Source organism: Astyanax mexicanus, chromosome 6 (genome assembly GCF_023375975.1).
Source record: "Astyanax mexicanus isolate ESR-SI-001 chromosome 6, AstMex3_surface, whole genome shotgun sequence".
Taxonomy (NCBI): Eukaryota; Metazoa; Chordata; class Actinopteri; order Characiformes; family Acestrorhamphidae; genus Astyanax; species Astyanax mexicanus.
Genome location: NC_064413.1, coordinates 29,795,217 through 29,814,218, shown reverse-complemented (window position 1 = coordinate 29,814,218; position 19,002 = coordinate 29,795,217). Strand labels below are relative to the sequence as shown.

General features: G+C 37.6%; 1 protein-coding gene across 1 annotated transcript; it reads left to right on the top strand.

The window, feature by feature from the left end:
• Window positions 1–2,193: 2,193 nt before the first annotated feature.
• On the top strand, window positions 2,194–18,859 carry cyth2 (cytohesin 2). Its single transcript, XM_022673757.2, has 12 exons — window positions 2,194–2,374; window positions 4,434–4,584; window positions 5,826–5,892; window positions 6,000–6,118; window positions 6,978–7,058; window positions 7,207–7,319; window positions 7,795–7,943; window positions 12,478–12,589; window positions 13,710–13,786; window positions 13,980–14,051; window positions 14,155–14,309; window positions 15,044–18,859. Exons 1-12 carry the CDS (start codon window positions 2,308–2,310, stop codon window positions 15,129–15,131), a joined length of 1,251 nt encoding a protein of 416 aa, XP_022529478.1. The 5' UTR covers window positions 2,194–2,307; the 3' UTR covers window positions 15,132–18,859.
• Window positions 18,860–19,002: the final 143 nt, after the last annotated feature.

The following is a 19,002-nucleotide window of genomic DNA, read 5'->3' as shown; positions in this document are numbered from 1 at the left end:
TTAATAAACATGTTCTAGCTGATAATGGAGAGTTGGAACTAATACAATTGAATTAGAGAGGTCTTACATTTGCGGTTTTATTAGTAAAAACTGAATATAGACCATATTTTTTTTCTGTATTGGCTTGCCATAAACTGTGTTCAAACTGATGTGCTCATTAAGCCCTACACTAAGTAGGGAATGACAAATTAACAATCTTAATTTGTACTGCTCTAAAGACATCTGGTAGAAAAGTGGAAATTCAAACAGTACTAGAAAATGGCTAACACACCATATAGTGCACTGTTTGTTTAATGGGGAGTAATTCTGTAAACAACAAAAACCTCTTTAAGACGATACAAGTTGGCTTTACAATTGCAATAACAATTGCAGTATCTTCATATCTTTAAGTCTAGCGAATACATTTGAAGTTACTAAGTTACTAGTCCAATCCTTTGTTTATGTGTTTAAAACTGTCTCTGCATCCATCACAAGTTAAAATAGTTTTACTTCAGACCTTGGCTCTTGAAAAACTGTTTTGGCGTGGAGGCTTTTTAAAGAGCTTTTAATTAAGGCAAACATATTTCACCCCATGCCCTTCCTCTCTCCAGCAAAGCTGAAGTTAATTTAATATTCGCAGCTACCGCTTCACTGATCTTAAGGTAGTGTTCACACAAACACATCTGCTGCGCAGATTGTATTAAACACCTCATAGACTAATACTGAAGGAGATATAATGAAGGAAAGCAGTACAGCTGTTTATAAACAATATAAACATACAATGGTATTAAATCTTATACACACCATGTTCCACCACTTACGTTCTCCAATTTACTCACAACATGAATTTGCCTGGTCCGAAATGATTTTATACTGTAAAATTTTAAATATATATATATATATTTTTTACTTTAAAAGCTATTGGGCACAAAAAATGAATAGAAAGCTGATGTTCTAGAGTTATTTTGATAGACTTTTTCATATTGAACAAATACACATCAGATGACGAGTTCTATGCTCCTATTTTAAGGAAAACCTAGAATTAGCCTGGCGTGAGCTGATTTTATACTGTAAAATGAATTGGCAACATGGCATAGCCATTGTGTCTATTCTCCTACTTTACGGAAAACCTCAAATTAGCCTGGCCTGAACTGATTAACAGAACATTAAACATCACTTGAAGAGATCTAGTCACCTACTTGACACATCGCAACCAGGGTTATTCCACTAAATATTGATTTTGCATTATTTGAGGTCTGAAAGCTCTGCATATATTTTGTTATTTTAGCTATGTCTCATTTTCTGCAAATAAATGCTCTAAATGACAATATATTGGAAATTTAGAAAAAAATGTCAGTTGTTTATAGAATTAAACAACACTGTTATTTTACTCAAATACCTTTGAATATCAAAATCTGAGAAACTGATTCAGAACCTGAAGTGGTCTCTTAAGTTTTTCAGAGCTGTATACTAAATACACATCAGCTTCTAATTGCAGAAGCTAATTGCATTTTTTCCCCGTGCTTTAAGACTAGAACTCTTAAAAAGATGTGTATTGGTTCTGGCCCAAAATAAAAAAATCCTTCAAAACCACACTGGAACATCCGCTTTATATTAATTAGTTTTGCTTAATGATGGCTCTGTATGCCATGCTTGGGCCAGGCTAAGTGCAGGTTTGCCTTAAAGTAGGAAACTTGAACTCTTTGTCTTGTGTTTTTCACACTAGAATATCAGTCAAATATGATTTTTCTTTGTGCACAATGGCTTGGTATGCTATGTTGCCAATTAAATTTTGAGTAAAAGTCAGTTCAGGCCAGGCTAGTTACAGGTTTTCTTTAAAGTAGGAGACCAGAACTCTTCAACTGATGTGTATTTGTTCTGACCCATGATGGAAAAGTCTTTCAAAATCACACTGGAACGTCAGGTTTAGTTAATTAATTTAATTAATATCCTTTACCAATTAATTTTACAGTAAAAAATCAGCTATAAAATTTAGCTGTTATGTATTTGTACTAGGGCATATTGACATAGTGACAAAGTGCAATACTGAAGGCTAACCCACCAATTAATAACCAGATTTAAGGTATATTTTAAACAGCGTCCATATTTTGATTAGATTTTATTTTTTACCACCTCCTATACTGTTTATCCAAAATGGCGTTTAGACCTCACCAATATGGCGGACTCGTGGGACGCGTTTTACTCCGTGACGCCACATCCGCTCTTATCTCCGCTTTGTCTGCGTCGCTGCGCTGCTTATTTATTTATTTACGTTTTATTTTAGGGGTATATTTTATACATATATCCATCACTCTTTTCAGCAGTTGAATGACATTCGAGTCTGATACATATATGCCTAAAAGCAAAGCCCCCAAAATGGATGATTTGGATTACAGTAAGTATTTAAATCTGTTCGTTTTGTGTTGTTTTGGGCTAGCGGTGCTACCAAGCTAGTTAGCTTAGCGCTAGCTAACTCATATTTAACAAGATAGAGGGAGATTTCTTTATGTCTTTGTCTCCCTGTTACAGCGTCTTTACCTCTACGTTATTTTCAGTGGAATAAAAAAGGCTAACATTTACTTCTGTTAATATTTTGCGCAGAACATGCGCGTTCTTTTTAGTCTCTGATACTCTAAAGTGGTCCATTGTTGTATGTAACATTAGCTAGACTAGCTAACCCGCTAACTAACGCTGTGAGCTTGGTTTTTATGTGCCCCTTAAACCGTTTGTGTTCTATTTCTGTTTTATTTTAACTGGTTATTGTGAACTCCACTGCATCTCTTTGCCCGTTCATCCCTGGAATCCATAGCAAGCTACCAGAGCTGGCTAGGAAACATTGCGTTACAGGGATGAACACCGTGTGCCAAACATCATTGCCCGCACTGGTTAATAGACTGAATATCACAGTGATGGCGAGCCCTTTTGTGAACACCCCTGAATACTCGTTATTCACAATATCATGGCACTTGCGGATAGTGGGATAAACATTTCTGATTCTGGCCTGAATAAATAGTAGTGTTTGTTGGGTAAAGCAGTGAGAGTTAAAGGCAGGGCTTTCCAATCCCAGTCTTCGGGACCCCACCCTCTGCACGTTCAATTCAGTTCAATTCAGGTTTATTGTAGTTATTCTGATAATGGGTTTTATCCTACGAAACACTGTTCTGATCTTTGATGCAGAAGGACATTTAGTGCAATGAGAGTCACAAGGAGCATAGACATGGAATTCAATTGACAGCAGACAATATGTACTGTAAACTGTAGAGAATGTGTTGCAGTGATATGATTGGATGATGTGCATATAGTGAATAGTTCAGTGCTGAGGTATAGTGTGTAGAGATTGTCAAGCATAATACACATCACATTAAGTAAATAATATAAACAGTGTAAGTAGAAGAGCAGCTTGATGTACCAGCAATTATTAAAGCAGCAATCCTTACGTTTTTATCCTTTTAAATTAAATTAGTAGTACTTTTGAGTTTCTGCATGGGGAGATGGCAAATATGATAATAAATAGCTTTAATGTGCTTCCATTCCTGCAAAGCCACATTTTTTTATTTAAAAACATAGTGCCTGGTAGGTCTTGCCAAAATGACCAAATTTATTTGTCCTGAATAGAAACTGCTTCACGGTGCATGTTTTGAATGTGTTTTTAGCACACTCAGTGCAATTACAGTAACATTAATGTTATGAACTGTTATTTTTAATGTACATTGTTCACCAAGCACACCTGGTTTTGTTTATTTGCTAGTGAACAAGCTTTATTTGCTAGTGAACAAGTGTTAGGGAAAGAAAGTACAGCCAATCCGGTTCAAATACAGAGCTATGAGCCAGACCCCCATACTTTAACTCAATCTTTAAATGTATATATTTTTTAAAACTCCCACCTGACATTCTTGTGTTTTTAAAGGAAAAGATATATAATGGTAGTGTTGTAATTCATTTATTAAATTAAAACTTTGTCCATCCACAGAGATTATACCTAACACAGAGCCAATTTCTTCAAGGCATGAATCAAACTCTCATTACTGCAGTATCAAATAGTAATAGAGTGAATCAGCTGTTAATGTTTTGCAGAATTATGAATGGTTGTGGTTTCTGTTATACCTGCAGGCCATGATTTTGTAGCTCAGAGTTGACAAGTTTGAACAAGTTTTACTCCATAGGCTTCTCTCACACAAAAATGTACTTCTGTTTAAAAGGTGATATTCTGCAGAGAGGAATGTTTGTCTACTGGTGTTTCCCTCTTAGCTCTAAACACAATGAAAATTAGACTCATATCAGAGAGTGTGGGGCAAGTGGAAATTTTGAAATCCAGTCATTATGAAAAGAAAGAGGATGTTTTGCAAGATGTCCTTTCAGGAACACTTTAAAGAACCCAACCTTGGTCTGCTTAGGTCCACAGTATACTATGAATCTGTGTGTGTTTGTGTCTAATCTTCCCTCTATTCCTCTAGTCCCAGCAGACCTGAGCCCAGAGGAGCGCTCAGAGCTGGAGGAGATCCGCCGCAGGAAAGGTGCTCTGCTGCTGGAGATCCAGAGGCTGAGGGAGGAGCTGCGGGAGGCTATTATAGAAGTGGAGGGACTGGAGAGCAGCACAGAGGGCAGGTCAGTTTCACACAAACATCCCAAAATAATGTTATTTCATTGTTGTGATAAGATAGGCAGCCCATAACGGTACTGAAACTCCTGACAGCTACAATATGTAATATGTACAAAATGTAAATTACTTATTGTACACCACTAAATAAACTGGTCACTAAAAATGCAAGTGTAAACACAACCCAAGACTCGTTTTAAACAGATTAAATCTGATCTCTCAAAACACTTCAGGAGGTGGTGTGGGATGCATTTGAGGCATATGGTATAGCAGTGTAAATTCATCCATCTCTTCACGACACATTTAACAGCAAAATCCCCTTCTAGTACATCTGAAGCAGCTTTTTTGCATAGTTCAGATTTCTACACCTTTAAAAGCATGACTTAACTGTTATCAGGATACAACCCAAATACATGACGCATGAAATGGCCAGGTATAAACAGGGTTTTTAAAACAATAATGGGCTGTTCCAGGGGCAGAAAAAAGTATGTACTTGAGTTTAGTTGAATAATGTGAGTTTGAAATATGGAACTTCAGAATTAAAAATGCAACACTTCCAAAAACTCAAAATTGAGATGTAACAAGCCCACTTTAGTCCCCTAAAACTGCAACAAATTCCACTTCGGAAGAATATAATTGGACAAGCAGCAACACCTCAAAACATTGCCGGGTAAAATAAACCTGCTGCCATGCAAATCCAGCATTGTTAATGCATCTTTTTATGTAACAAGGTCCACAGGAGGGTTACTCAGAACCGGTAAGTGATGAAGCAGAAGCTGGGGAAAAGCAGAAGCGGTGTTACAGTTACAGTGTTAAAACAAGGCTAGGCAGGGTTATGTAGTGCTACATGATTCATGTGCACTGTCCTGAAAAACCACACAATAAAGCCAAGACATTTTTTTCGACAAATTCAAAATAAATGAAAATCTGCATGTTTTTTTCTGAATAACCACATCTAGGGATTTTCACCAAACCAAAGTCACATAAATAACATACATTTATATGATCCAGAACAGCATATATTGCTTAGTAAGTATATTCTGTGACATTTTAGGGTATTTAAGTAATCAGTCGAGAATTGTTCTATATTAATTTATTATTTGAGTTCAGTTACAATAAATTAAAATAATCAAAATATTTTGTGTCACAAATGTGCACAGCAAAGCAGCTTACGAAAAACGCATGTTCAGAGAAGGATTCAAAGCAATGCTAGATTTGATCATTAATATTACTAAACTTGACTTTGCAGTAAAACACTACAGAAGAGTCGGCATGTGGCCATGGGGAGGAAAAAATTCAATATGGATCCTAAAAAGGTAAAGTGAAACCAAAACACTGTCTTCATCTTTCTAGAGTTCTTTTTATACTAATAGTACTGAATATACAACAGTCAGCAGCTGGTTAAAATCTTCTTGTTTTTCAGGGCATTGTGTTCCTGGTGGAGAACGAGCTCCTCCGGCACACTCCAGAAGACATTGCCCAGTTCCTGTATAAAGGAGAGGGGCTCAACAAAACAGCAATTGGAGACTACTTGGGGGAGAGGTACATTACATCTCCTAATTCTAAATATCTGTTAGGATAAACACATCAACACATATACAGGTGCTTGTTTACACACTCCAAAGTGATCCAGTTTTTATTATTCTTTTTGTCTTTTTTTCTGCTGGATATTTGTTGCGTAATTCTACCCACAGTTTTCAAGATATTGCAACAAATTAAAAATATTCAATGGCATTTTCACCTCAGTAATGAATTGATGCAAAAGCTGTGGCACTCTTTTAACGTCATGATGATACAAATTAAAAAGTCATACCCAGCAAACCACATGGGGTATAACTTGCCAACCACCTAAGACACATCTTGTTACAGTGTAGAACTCATCAATTAAGCACTTATCAATAGTTGCAACTATTTGAAATACCATAGCCACCATATAGCATTAGCATTGCATGTAGAGGGAACCATTTAAATTGTGCCACCATTCTTCTTCATTCTTCATATATTTTTGTATAATACTGTCTCAGGGTCACTGATTGAGTGCTTAATCTCTTCTAATGGTCCTTATATAGCTCTGTTCAGTCTAAATTACAATCTGTGATCAGTGATTTGAATTACTAGACATCTAGGAGCATCCTCAGAATAAAGTGGAAGAAGAAAAAAGAGGAGGGGCTAAAATTTTAAATCCATTTTATATCATGTCTGCAAAACAGCATATTCTGTGTAATTACAGCTCTGTATAATTAATACATTTAAAATCAAGCATCTAAAAAACAATGTTCTTGCTCTTAAAAATATATATTAATCACATAGTTTATCACCTTTGCCTTTAAATGCTCTGTTTGGTCTAATTGCATGATACTTTTGTGATGATGTTCTCTCTCTCCTTCTCTTTTTCTCACAGAGATGAGTTCAACATCAGGGTGCTGCAGGCGTTTGTTGATCTTCATGAGTTCACAGATCTTAACTTGGTTCAGGCTCTAAGGTAACTAAAGCCTGCACTCTGCATTCAGTGAAACCGTTCCTTCTGTTTTTCACTTCTGACATATTAATAAGGAATTTCTTAATCTCTTAATGTATAATGTATGTAGTGAGATGATGCGCTTACTAAGCTGTGTGGTTGTTGTGGGCAGGCAGTTTCTGTGGAGTTTCCGTTTGCCTGGTGAAGCCCAGAAGATTGACAGGATGATGGAGGCCTTTGCTCAGAGATACTGCCACTGCAACCCCGGAGTGTTTCAGAGCACAGGTAACTCTCACGATTTCTCATTGCACATTCACATCTGCACACACATTTTAGGGTTGGACAGTGTAAGGAGTTATTTAAGAAACGTCTTATTCTTCTGAGATCCTTTCTATTTTAAGATTATTTTATTTGGTGATTTTAAGAATGTCTTGTTATTTATTGAACCTTCTGCAGTATTTTAATATACTTTGTTTTTTTACCAGATATATTTGAGGCAGGAATGTGCTTCCTTAGTCCTAGATTAGCCCTGGCTGATAGTAATAAAATAGAATAGAATAATAAAATAGTTATAAAAACAGAATAGAAACAAGTTTATATTCATTTTAAACATTTTGGCTTGTGTCTTCTCCTGTCTTGTCCAAATCTCTCCCTAAACTAAACAATACACTGGTTCATACACTGATGTTTTTTTCTATATTTTGTTTGTTTGTCTTCTCCACCTCATACAATTTTTGTGTGTGCATGTGTTTTTATACAGATACCTGTTATGTTCTGTCATTTGCGATCATCATGCTGAATACCAGTCTGCACAACCCCAATGTGCGGGACAAGCCCACAGTGGAGCGCTTCATCAGCATGAACCGAGGCATCAATGAGGGAGGAGATCTGCCAGAGGAGCTGCTCAGAGTGAGTATCTACTATTATATTAAAAAGGTTATTTGTAGTCTGGGCTGAGGGCAGGATGTCCGCATTAGCACCTCCTACCCGTGGGGTGCCACAGGGTTCTATTTTGTGTCTTTTTTTTTGTTTTTGATTTTTTTTTGTATATGCTCCCCTTGAGTAACCTGGGTATTTTTATTCTGATGAATTAAATAAGGTAATAAAAAAAGCTATTCTATTCTAATGACGCTGTAAACCGAAATGACACTAGGAGACTGGCCGGTCTTACCAACTGTGTCAGCTATTAAAGACTGGATGTCTAAGAACTTTTTCAGGCTAAACAGGGACAATATAGATGTCCTTATTGTGGGTCCGGAGGATGTATCCAAAAGGGTTCAGCTAGATCTTGGTCATGCTGTGTTAAAGACAACACCAGAAACTTTCTGACCTGTTTGGAGCTGTTTAAGAAACTCATTCATGGCTTTGTCTCCTCCCGGTTAGACTATTGTAATGCCCTGTTCACCTGTCTGAATCAGAGAGACATGTCTTGACTGCAGCTTGTACAAAACGTAGGGATCATGTTACGCCAGTGTTTGCCCCTCTTCATTGGTTTCCAGTAAGATACAGAATCGATTTTAAATTTTAGTGTTGACCTACCAGACTGTAAAAAATAAGGCCCCTTTATATATATTTTTTTTGTCTGTATAGCACTTTGTTAGTTACTTTGAAAAAGTGCTATTTAAACAAAGATTACCTACTATCAGTAAACCACAGGGTTAAAACAGAAACCATGTCAGGTTAATTAAAAATGTTTATTGGGGCATTATTGGTTATTATTTTCTTTCCAGGATATGTGTAGTTCTGTGTGGTTAGCTGTAGTCAAACTGTGGCCCATTTTTTTCCAACAACTCAATATACCCTGTTTTTATGTCCTGTTCCTTTCTATTAGCGTCTTATTTGTGCTCCATAAAAGCTCTGAATTGTTGTGTGTTGAACTCATTTATTCTGAAATAGGTGAGCCTTTATTCAGTGTTTGAAGTGATTAGTCAGTAAATGGAGAGAAATATTTTCCATTGTTCATCGCTGATATAGTGAGTGTGTATGTGTGTGTGGTGGTCATGCCATGCATTCCTGTGTGTTTGTCCTCATCAGTCTGAAATAAGTGAGTGTTGAGTCATTGTTTTGTCTTCTTACTGCTGCAGTCTTGACTGGGCATTCATTAGTCAAGAACATAAAAGAGAAGCAGGAAACTGCAATAAATGGGATACATCTTATTTTCTCTCTCCTTCCCTCTAAAGATCTGTTTGATTTTACATGGAGAGTTCGTTAATAGGGTAAATACCAGACTATTTGATTGACTTTTGGGGGTTTAGTGTAGTGGTTAAACACACTGGTCTTTTCAATGTCAGTCTAAGGTTTGATTTGCAGGTCAGACAAGCACTACACCAGTACAGAGAATGCAGCACACTCCACCATGCTCACACGTCTCCAGCAGCGAGCGGCATTTTAGAGCACTGAACGAAACTAATACTTAAAATATATATATATATATTTTACTTTTTCTCAAAATCTAACCTGGTGATGAGAAATGAGCGCTAGTACATAGTTTATAGATCAGAGTATTTAACCGCTGGTTTCACCATGAGTTGCATTGAAGAATTGATGGGCAGCGCAGCCTGAGAAGAGGTGCGAGAGTGCGTTGGCAATGTAATTTGATGTTTTTCAAATATAAAAAAATAGAAAAGTAAATTTTAGTTAAATAATAGAGAATTTAAATAAAATACATTTATGTTCAATGGAAGAAAGTGAATGATCTTCAGGTGCAACTGTCTTTGTTTGTACACGACAAACCATTCAATTCCAGCCCGACCTGGCCCGAACACTTGCTTGTTCTGCCCAAGCCCCACCCGACCCAACCCATAAACTGCCTTTGTGAGCCTGTGCCCAAATTAAGCCCCACATTTTTTTGAGTAAGTAAAGCGTTAAAGCTGAGCTTTTTATTAACATTTTCAGGCTGTTTCAATGAGCGAAATCTGTTCAGAATTATGTTAATTAACACTGCAACAATGAAGAAGCATAGACCTATTTTTTAAGAAAAATGTTTATTAAAAAACGATCTCCCCATTTACTCTTATGTAATTAACAATGTTTTGATGACATTGATGACAAATCACTATCCAAACATTACATTACATTACATTACATTACATTACATTTGGCAGACGCTTTTGTCCAAAGCGACGTACAATAGTCAAGTACAATGTAAAATAAGTTTAAAGGTAAAAACATCTTTGGATAGGGATAAAAGGAGGTCAAAGGGGAATAATAGGATAGAGGAGTGAAGGAGGGGAAGAAACAGTATGGGTCACCAATATCCAAACCAGCAACAGAGCATGTTTCGCTGCAGATTACATTTCCTCTTTTATAATTGTAGGCATTCCTTTTTAAATTAGAGTGTCAGTACACACATGCTGTTAAATATAATTGTGACAAAACATCCCAATAAAAGGGAAAATACACTTTTGGGTGTAAATTACAGATTTACACTGTGGAATGCTTCCAGTGTTGAGGTCTGGTATTGGGAGCTTAGCGTCTCAACATCATGGGGGACCCTCTTATTGGTAAATATCTTCTCCACTTAGTAGAGGACTTAGAAACCTAGAGACATGAAGAATGAAATAAATAAGAATTTAAAATGTATGTTGTCACAAACCATTAGTGTACAATAGACAACTACACACCTGGTTTAAACCACTTCTGTGCTCCGATGGATTGCATGATGGCATTGTGGGTAGAGAGGGTTGTCATGGGTGTGTTTGTCTTGCATGTTGTTCACCACAGATGTCCATTTGGCGACTTTCTCTGAGGAGGTGTGTGTATCTAAACATTCGATCCTAACAGGGCTATTGTTATTGCAATGCAATGTCAAGTTGCAATGAAGTGTTCACATTTTAGACATCATAGTAGTGGGTTATTTTTCTGTCACTGAAAATCTTTTGGATCTGGGGATGACGGTCGGTGACAATGTAATCAACTGCCACACCCTTGTACTTCTAAAGCTGTAGGCTTCTTTTTAGTCCCTCTTTCTCCATGTTGTCAAGAGCCCTACTTCTAAAGCAAACAGTCAATCAGCATGAGAGCCATTTCTTAGCATTCCATAAGACCCAGGGTAAGCCCAGGAAATAAAATGTCTACATGTACAAGTTGAAGAAGGCAAATACTGTTTAATGTGGTTGTATAATTAACATTGGAACAAAATGTATAGTGTACTTCACCTTTTTGACTTGAAAATAGTAAGAGCCTGTAAAATATAGAGGAGCAGGGGAGCTTCCAATTATTGGTTGGCTCTTCCATTTCTTGGAAATTTGGCAGTAATGGCATTTTAGACGACGGAGAAATTTTTTTTTCCTCGTCTCTAGGTCCTTCAGTCTGACACTTGGCTGCAGACTGGACAAGTTTCAAAAAGTTCCACAAGGTTCTTCTCAAATACGTATCACTGTTTGAGACAAATGACATAGTAGACATACACAATGTTAGTTTATTAAGCATAGTATTCATACAAAAACATGTCAATATAAACATTGTCACTTGGAAATGACAGGCCATAAGTAACCTGTGACGATTTAATTACACTGTTTAATGACTGCACTGGATCATAGGTGGAAGAATGAGGTTTAGTTGGTAATTGTGCAGCTGTCACTTTCTTCTTCCTCCTCCTCTTCACCTACCCAAGTTCTTTTAGCTGACCTTGGAAAAACACACTTAATGGGTGTAGAGTGAGCAGGCCCCCATGTTGCATCCAAAGTCCTTGTTGCAATACTCGTATTTATCATGACTGATTCTGTTTAGGTACCTAAACTAAATTAAGGTTTGTTACTGTCAGGGTACAAGATACTACACATTCATTACTTCACATAATACTGCAATGGCCCAATGACCCAAAAAATTAAACGAGTGTGATAAGGTGTATGAAGTCCCAAGAAACATACCACAAAAAACCTTCAAAATTATCAATTGTATTTAGTGCATTTGACTTGATGAGTACACACAAACCTAGATTACCAGAAAAATAATCTTAGAAACTAGCACAAGATAAATTAAGTTTTGGATGACAAACCTTTGCTTTTAAAGTGATGGCCTAATGTAGAAAGTTGTGTAGCTCGATATAAAAGGCTAGGTGCATCTGTTTGGGTACTGGTATGAATGATGGGTGTCAATTTCTAATATTCTGGTTTACACAGGTCACTGTCTCGAGAAATGTTAAATGCTGCACAACTTCAGACTATCAAGAACTTCAACTCTAATAATTCACATCGTCTTGCCATGAGCGTACTTGCCAGTGTTTAACCAAATTTACAGGATAACACTTTTACAATCTATACAGCTGTGGGTATGTCAAAGCCCTAACACTTTGCCGAGTTCAATCATTGCTTGGAATTACTATTCCATTACATTAATTTGGGGTTTCTGGGCTCTTTTGGTCATGTAGTATATGATGTTTCTAATAATAAAGTGGAATGTGTGTGAATGAATACCAAAGCATCTCTCTTTGTCTCTCCAGAATCTGTATGACAGCATTAAAAACGAGCCTTTTAAGATCCCAGAAGATGATGGGAATGACCTGACTCACACCTTCTTCAACCCAGATAGAGAGGGATGGCTGCTTAAACTGGGTGAGTCCTGATTGGCTGTCTCTGCTCTGTGGTGGAAGTTTTCTTTGTTCTTTGTGTCCTTAGAACTAAATCATGGTTTAATGCTCAGCTTTGGTCTGTGTTCTCTGGTCTTTTTGTTCCTCTTTTCTCTTCATATTTCTTAAAAAAAAAAAATACCATGGCCGTGTGATCCTTGCATGATGTTGAATTGTTTCACTGTTCTGAAAAGCTTTTGCCCTTTTGGCATGGAGTGTGTGTGTGTCTGTGTGTGTCTAGGGCAGGTTTAGGTCTGCTTCTCTTTGCATGGTGGGGACTGTGATCTCACACTAATACCTCCTTACTCAATTCCATGTGTTCTTTCTATCTCTTGTTTTCCTTGTCTGCTCTCCTCTATCTCCGCCGCTCTTCCTCCGTCCCTCTGGCTCCTGTTCTGCTTGGCCTGGGGTTTCCGTTCTGCTGTTCTGCAGGAGGTAAGTGCTGCCAATCCAGCTTTGTATCAACACCAGCTTCTGTGAGATTGCTCTGTACCTTTAGTGCTTTACCTACTCGCTGAAGCAGCCTCCAAAGCTCCTTTCACACATGCGTGGTAACCCAGAATTTTTCAGATGTAACCTGAAGGAGCTGTATGTGTGAATGCAAACACCCTTATCAATTGTAATGAATATTACTTACTTTTATTCTGCCAGTACAAAGTCCCTAGCAAAAAGTCTGTTTAATGTTTGTATAGAGCATGTCATTTTCTAGAGAATTCACGGTGGGTCTTGCTGTGTCTCTTGCACATGCTATACAGGCACCACCCCTTGTCTAAACTATGTGGAATATTTCCTGTAGTGAAAATGAGTCTGTTGCAGAAAATCTCCGGCTGTCCACCACATGTGTGAAAGGGCAGCTACAGATATTGTCTGGACCCGGTTCTCCAGACATTATCCAGAGCATATATGTGGAAGTGGGATAAGAGTTGATCAACAAAAATGTATTTAGCCTAAGTCACAGCTAAAATTTGGGACATTTTAGGGTGTTTCTTTTGGTCTGTTCAGCCTGTAGTTTTGATACCATGTAAATAACAAATTTAGCTACTGTTAAAATGTGGAATAAAAACAAGATATTTCGGTGAAAGTGGTGATCTATATATCTCTCTCAGGAGGGCGAGTGAAGACATGGAAGAGGCGGTGGTTTATTCTGACTGACAACTGCTTGTATTACTTTGAGTACACTACGGTAAGTTCTTATTTCAGTCACTTACAGTCAATATTAAGCATTACATCCAGTGTGCATGTGCCCTACTCCAGACTGAGATAACTAGTGATTCAGTAAATTACTCAAATAAAGCATCATGATGGACATTATTTTTATAACAGACTTTGACAGTCAATCCTTTAATAAATATCTGTGTGTGTCTGTTTTTGTTAAGGATAAAGAGCCGAGGGGTATTATTCCTCTGGAGAATTTGAGTATTCGGGAAGTAGAGGATCCTAGAAAACCTGTAAGTTTTAAAAACAATGCTACCTGAATAAATGTATTCAAGCAAATTATTAGGCATTATGTTTATTCTCTCTCTTGCTCGCTTTCTCTCTCCTCCTATGCAGAACTGTTTCGAGTTATACATCCCAAATAATCGAGGGCAGCTTATTAAAGCCTGCAAGACAGAAGCAGACGGGCGAGTGGTGGAGGGCAATCACATGGTCTACCGAATCTCTGCCCCCACCCCAGAGGAGAAGGATGAGTGGATCCACAGCATCAAGTAAGAATGGGAACAGTGAAAAGCAGAGGGAAAGGAGTAAAAGCTTGGGTTGAAAGCACATGGAAGTCATCAAACAACTTATACTTGAACCTAGTGTTTTGATTGAGTCATGTGATGTAGTCATATAGTACATAGGAATTAAATAGAGCGGGAGAATGATGAGGGGAACATTATCAGAACATTTAAAGATGTGTATGTTGCAATATTTTGGTAAAATGTATTAGTAGCCTCAGATTCTAAAAAACTACTATTTAGGTACTCACAATCACAATATCAACATAGCAAAATGTATCAGGAATCAATAAAATATTACTTCTATATTGCACTGTAACACATTGTGTCAGGAGTGTTAAACCCTAGCTGTTTTAGAGCAGATTTTGTGATTTATTAGGAATCCAATCCAGTCTGATAGTCACTTATTGTGGACTTTCAAGATTTAAGTATGCAGGGGTGAGGGGAGAAGGGAGAAAGAGAAAAAAGGTAAAGGTAGAGCTCGGGTAAGGGAAGGTGAATGGTAAGTGGGGAAAGGATGTTGATGTTATTATAACCCCAGATTTTCTCTGCAACAGTTAGACAATACAGCTGATACAACAGAATGTTACGGTACACACACTTTCTTTTAATGCATATATACACCAACCACTGGAAGTGTGAGTCTGTTGTGTAGCAGATGCAATAACAGTTCAATAACAAACTTAGCTTATTAAATTATGTATTCTCCATCTCTCTGTCAGATCGGCTGTGAGTGTGGACCCTTTTTACGAAATGCTGGCAGCAAGAAAGAAGCGCATTTCCTTAAAGAAGAAAGAAGAGCAACCATAGGACCCTTCCTCTCCTCTTCTTCTTCTCCACCATCTTTATTCTTCATCTTCCATTCCAAAAGAGGACAGAAGTCATTTCTCCCATCTTCTGAACTTTGAACATTATATCTGTCCTCATTAGTCCAGGTGGATCGTTGTCCTGCTGAGGGCGCATAACCGTTTTATGGGATTACAAGCTCCTACCCTGCTTCATTCCAGTGTTTTTCTCAGTTTGTGCCCTACAGCATTTTCCCTCACCCAACTTTATGCTACACAACCAGCTCCAAAACCAGATCTCGTTTGGTTACAATTCACTAGCAGAGGAAAGCTGGTAAGCTTGTTTCTCTAGAACCAGCCGTGGTTTCCTGCGATGGAACAGGAATGGCAAGTTTGTTTTCTCTGCACAAACAGTAGTGCCAGTGCTTGGCTCATTTATACTGTTTCTTTTACAGTATCATTTTTTTACGATCACTCATACTGGAGGTACCACATTATTGGAATTGCACCTTCATTACATTCCAATTTGTAGTATTCAGCCACCTGAAACACTATCACGTCCTGCTTATTCAGACATCTGTTCTGCATGGCACTGTTCCCACGTACCATTTGGTTATTCCACTACTCTCTTCACACTACATACTACACACACTACTGGCCTTACACTCTACTCTTTACTCTTCCTTGCTGTGTCTGTTCTTATTTTATGCTCACTTTTTTTACTGCTCTTATTCTGTTTGCTGGTCTTCCTCTCTTCTGACACTGTGAAACCTATGGAAACACTAATTTACTACAGGGTACACAACAGGGCCAATTTATACATACTTGTAATCATTATCAGCACCATTGTCTTCACGGTTCTTGTCGATAAAGCCTGATTTACTGAAGCAGAAAGCATAGTTACTGATATCTCATATCAAAATACATCCAAATGATGAGTAGTCACTATATTGGCTTTGTTGGACTTGTGTTGGACTACTGTTTAGGCTTAAGTCTGTTAGGTCTTCAGTTAACTACAGGACTTTTTGCTGATCGTCCGAAAGTATCTCTGTATTCCAACCGTAATCTTGCACACTAACTTTATATTACTCGTCTTGTTAATGAAGGAACCTCCAAAGGTCGTTGCTATTTATGCCACATATCAGTTTTAGCCTTGAATGGGTAGTCACTTATAATAATCTCTCTTCGCTTGAGTGGAAAGTACGGTAGAATTAGCGTCACTCAACCTAGTGTGTTTTGTTCAGTTCATGTCTATAAAAGGTTTGGCTTGTGTTTTTCCCCTGCCTGAGCACCGAGAGGCAGTGGTAGGTGTGTGCTGCCAAATATTGTCCCCCATGTATCACAAGGAATGCCGTGACCTCATTTCCTGCGCAAAATAACAGGAAATCAGTGTTGGCGGGACATGACATTGTTATGATGACAAGTCTTTGAATAGACTCGTTTTCCAATAAAGCAGTAAGCGCACAGAAGAATAGGTCTCTATAAGTAGCCGTGGACTCCACCACCGCCACCACCCTGCCCAAAAACAGGGCTTTGTTACTGAAAATTACTTTTTTTCCAGTAATTGAACAACAAAGGTCTGTCACTCATACTGGATATTTCAAGCCCAGACCCCGAACAGGAGGGCTGCACTTACAAGAACATACCTCAACCAGATACAGAAGCCTTCTATGACATGTTCACCTGCTGTAAGCTGGGTGTTGGCTGAATGAATGTGTTTGAGGTTTTCCACATTAGGAAAGACATTACTTGTACGATTATACAGTAACCAGTCAAAAGTTTGCACCCACTTCTTGGCAGTACTAGATTTTAATACTTTTCCTTATTTTAAAGACCCTGTTTACACCTGGTCTCTTTGTGTGACTAGTATCTGGGTTGTATCCAGACTGAATTTCAGTGGCTTTTTGTACAGCAGTTATTATAGGTATTTTGGTTGTACTGGAACACTTTTGGTTTGTTCAGTTGTTTGGTGTCTTAGAGAGACGGCAAATGTGTTTACACTACAAGAACATGCGGTTCTAATGCAACTCATACTACCCCCAAAAGTTGATTGCAGTTCTATACGTTGGGCGCATTCACGCTTTACCTTTTTTGCATTTTAAGTTATTCAGCCTTATCCATATATAATCCTGACTCTCAGAAAACAAAGTGATCAGATGTAAACAGGATCAAAGCTATGACATGAGTTATGCAATGACCAAGCAAGAAGTGGACCTAAACAGTAGGCGCATGGCAGTATTGCATATATGGCAGTATTGGACTCAATTTTACAATCTTTAAATGTCTTAAACACTATGCTAAAGCAATTAAATTGTACAATTACAAAAACAGTGCATAAGGTGGGTCCAAACATTTGATTGGTTGTGTATGTGTAGGTGTGCATTTGTGGATTGTGCCCCAATGGAATGGTGAAGCTACACTTCATATCAGAGGGCTTGAAGGAGCTCTATGGCAGCTTAAAGTTTAATGTGTATTATGTTTTCATTTTCTTTTGTAAATACGTGTTAGGATATACATTTATGACAACATGCATTATAGATGTTTAATTTATTGATTTGGTTAGATCATGTTTTTTTTTGTTTTGTCAACTTTCATTGATTTGTTTGTGTGTCTTGATTTTGTTTGTTTAGTTTTTTTTATATATATATATTTTTTTTTTTTATTCAAATAATTGAGGACTAGGGTTGCATGTCATACTGAATTGAAGCATATTCTTTAATGGTGAATCAGATATGCTAGTACTGGCTTTGTTTAAAGGGTCTATTAGTGTTCCTCATTCGTAGTCAACAATTTTTAACTTTGGACAGAAAATAGGTAACTGTCTTATGTAAATTTGCCTTAAATAAGCTTTAAGAATTGTGATTATGACTGAAATATTGAATCGATTAAACAAGTTCAACCAATTGACTGACCTTCTTTACAGCTTGTAATAATGTGGAACACTAATAGTTTTCCTCAGGCTTCAGCAACAGCCTCGTATTTAAGCTACTACTAATTGTAAAGATGTTAATGATGAGAATGAAATGTAGCAGCATATTTTTTGCTCGATTTTTGAAATGATTCCCTGTTAATATGAACACTGGCCTTCAGTGCCATGTCTTTTTTTTTTTAAACCTCAACATTTAGGGTAGCCATCTCTGGAGATAAGAGTTGATTGTAAAGGCACTTTAATACCAGAGGGAAGAGTGTGCAGTGATCCAGCAGCCAAGTTCAGGGACAGTGCAGCTCTGGCACCCTCTGCTGTAATACTGTAATATCTAACAGTGTTTAAGCTCTGCCGTAGGTCGACCAGGCACACCTCGAAGCCAAACAGAGCACAAGTAAAACTCGCAGGTAACTAACTGCACACATCCAAACAACTGCAGCTGATTATGAAATCTGTACCTGTTACTAAAGTATTTGTTAAGCTGTGTTTTGGACACATTTGTTCTTGAGGAGATGAATAGAATTTTGTGTACTCCCAGTGACTCCAGCATTTATGATGTGATGTGCAAAGTTGCCAAATAACACACCTTGAAGAATTAAACAATATGGAAAACAGTATACTTATCCCATACACACACACACACACACGCACACACATATTCCCTATTCCGGCTCCCTTTGAGGTTGTTTATGATTGAATGATGTAATACACAGCGGCACAGAATGGCAAGAAAACAATGCTTACTGTAGCAAAACAAAACAAAAAAAGATCACCGTATGTACTGGTGCCAGAAAACTCTTATGAAACAATAAAGGAAAATGGCATTATTTTCGTGTTTTCTCTTTCTTCCTTCATCTTGCTGTGATTTTGTGCAGGTGGCTTTTTTGACAATGTGTTGTTTTTGCTGTTATTGGCTTTTCTCACACTTTGCTCAGAAACCAGGTTCGTGACTGCTTTAGAGAAAGGTCAA

What these genes read in the sequence shown, in the direction of transcription:
- cyth2 (XM_022673757.2), top strand. Translation starts at nt 2,308, where the DNA reads ATGACATTCGAGTCTGATACATATATGCCTAAAAGCAAAGCCCCCAAA. An exon ending in GAGAGCAGCACAGAGGGCAG is followed by an intron (nt 4,585 to 5,825) that starts GTCAGTTTCACA and finishes TTGACTTTGCAG; the next exon opens with TAAAACACTACAGAAGAGTC. An exon ending in GAGTGGATCCACAGCATCAA is followed by an intron (nt 14,310 to 15,043) that starts GTAAGAATGGGA and finishes TCTCTCTGTCAG; the next exon opens with ATCGGCTGTGAGTGTGGACC.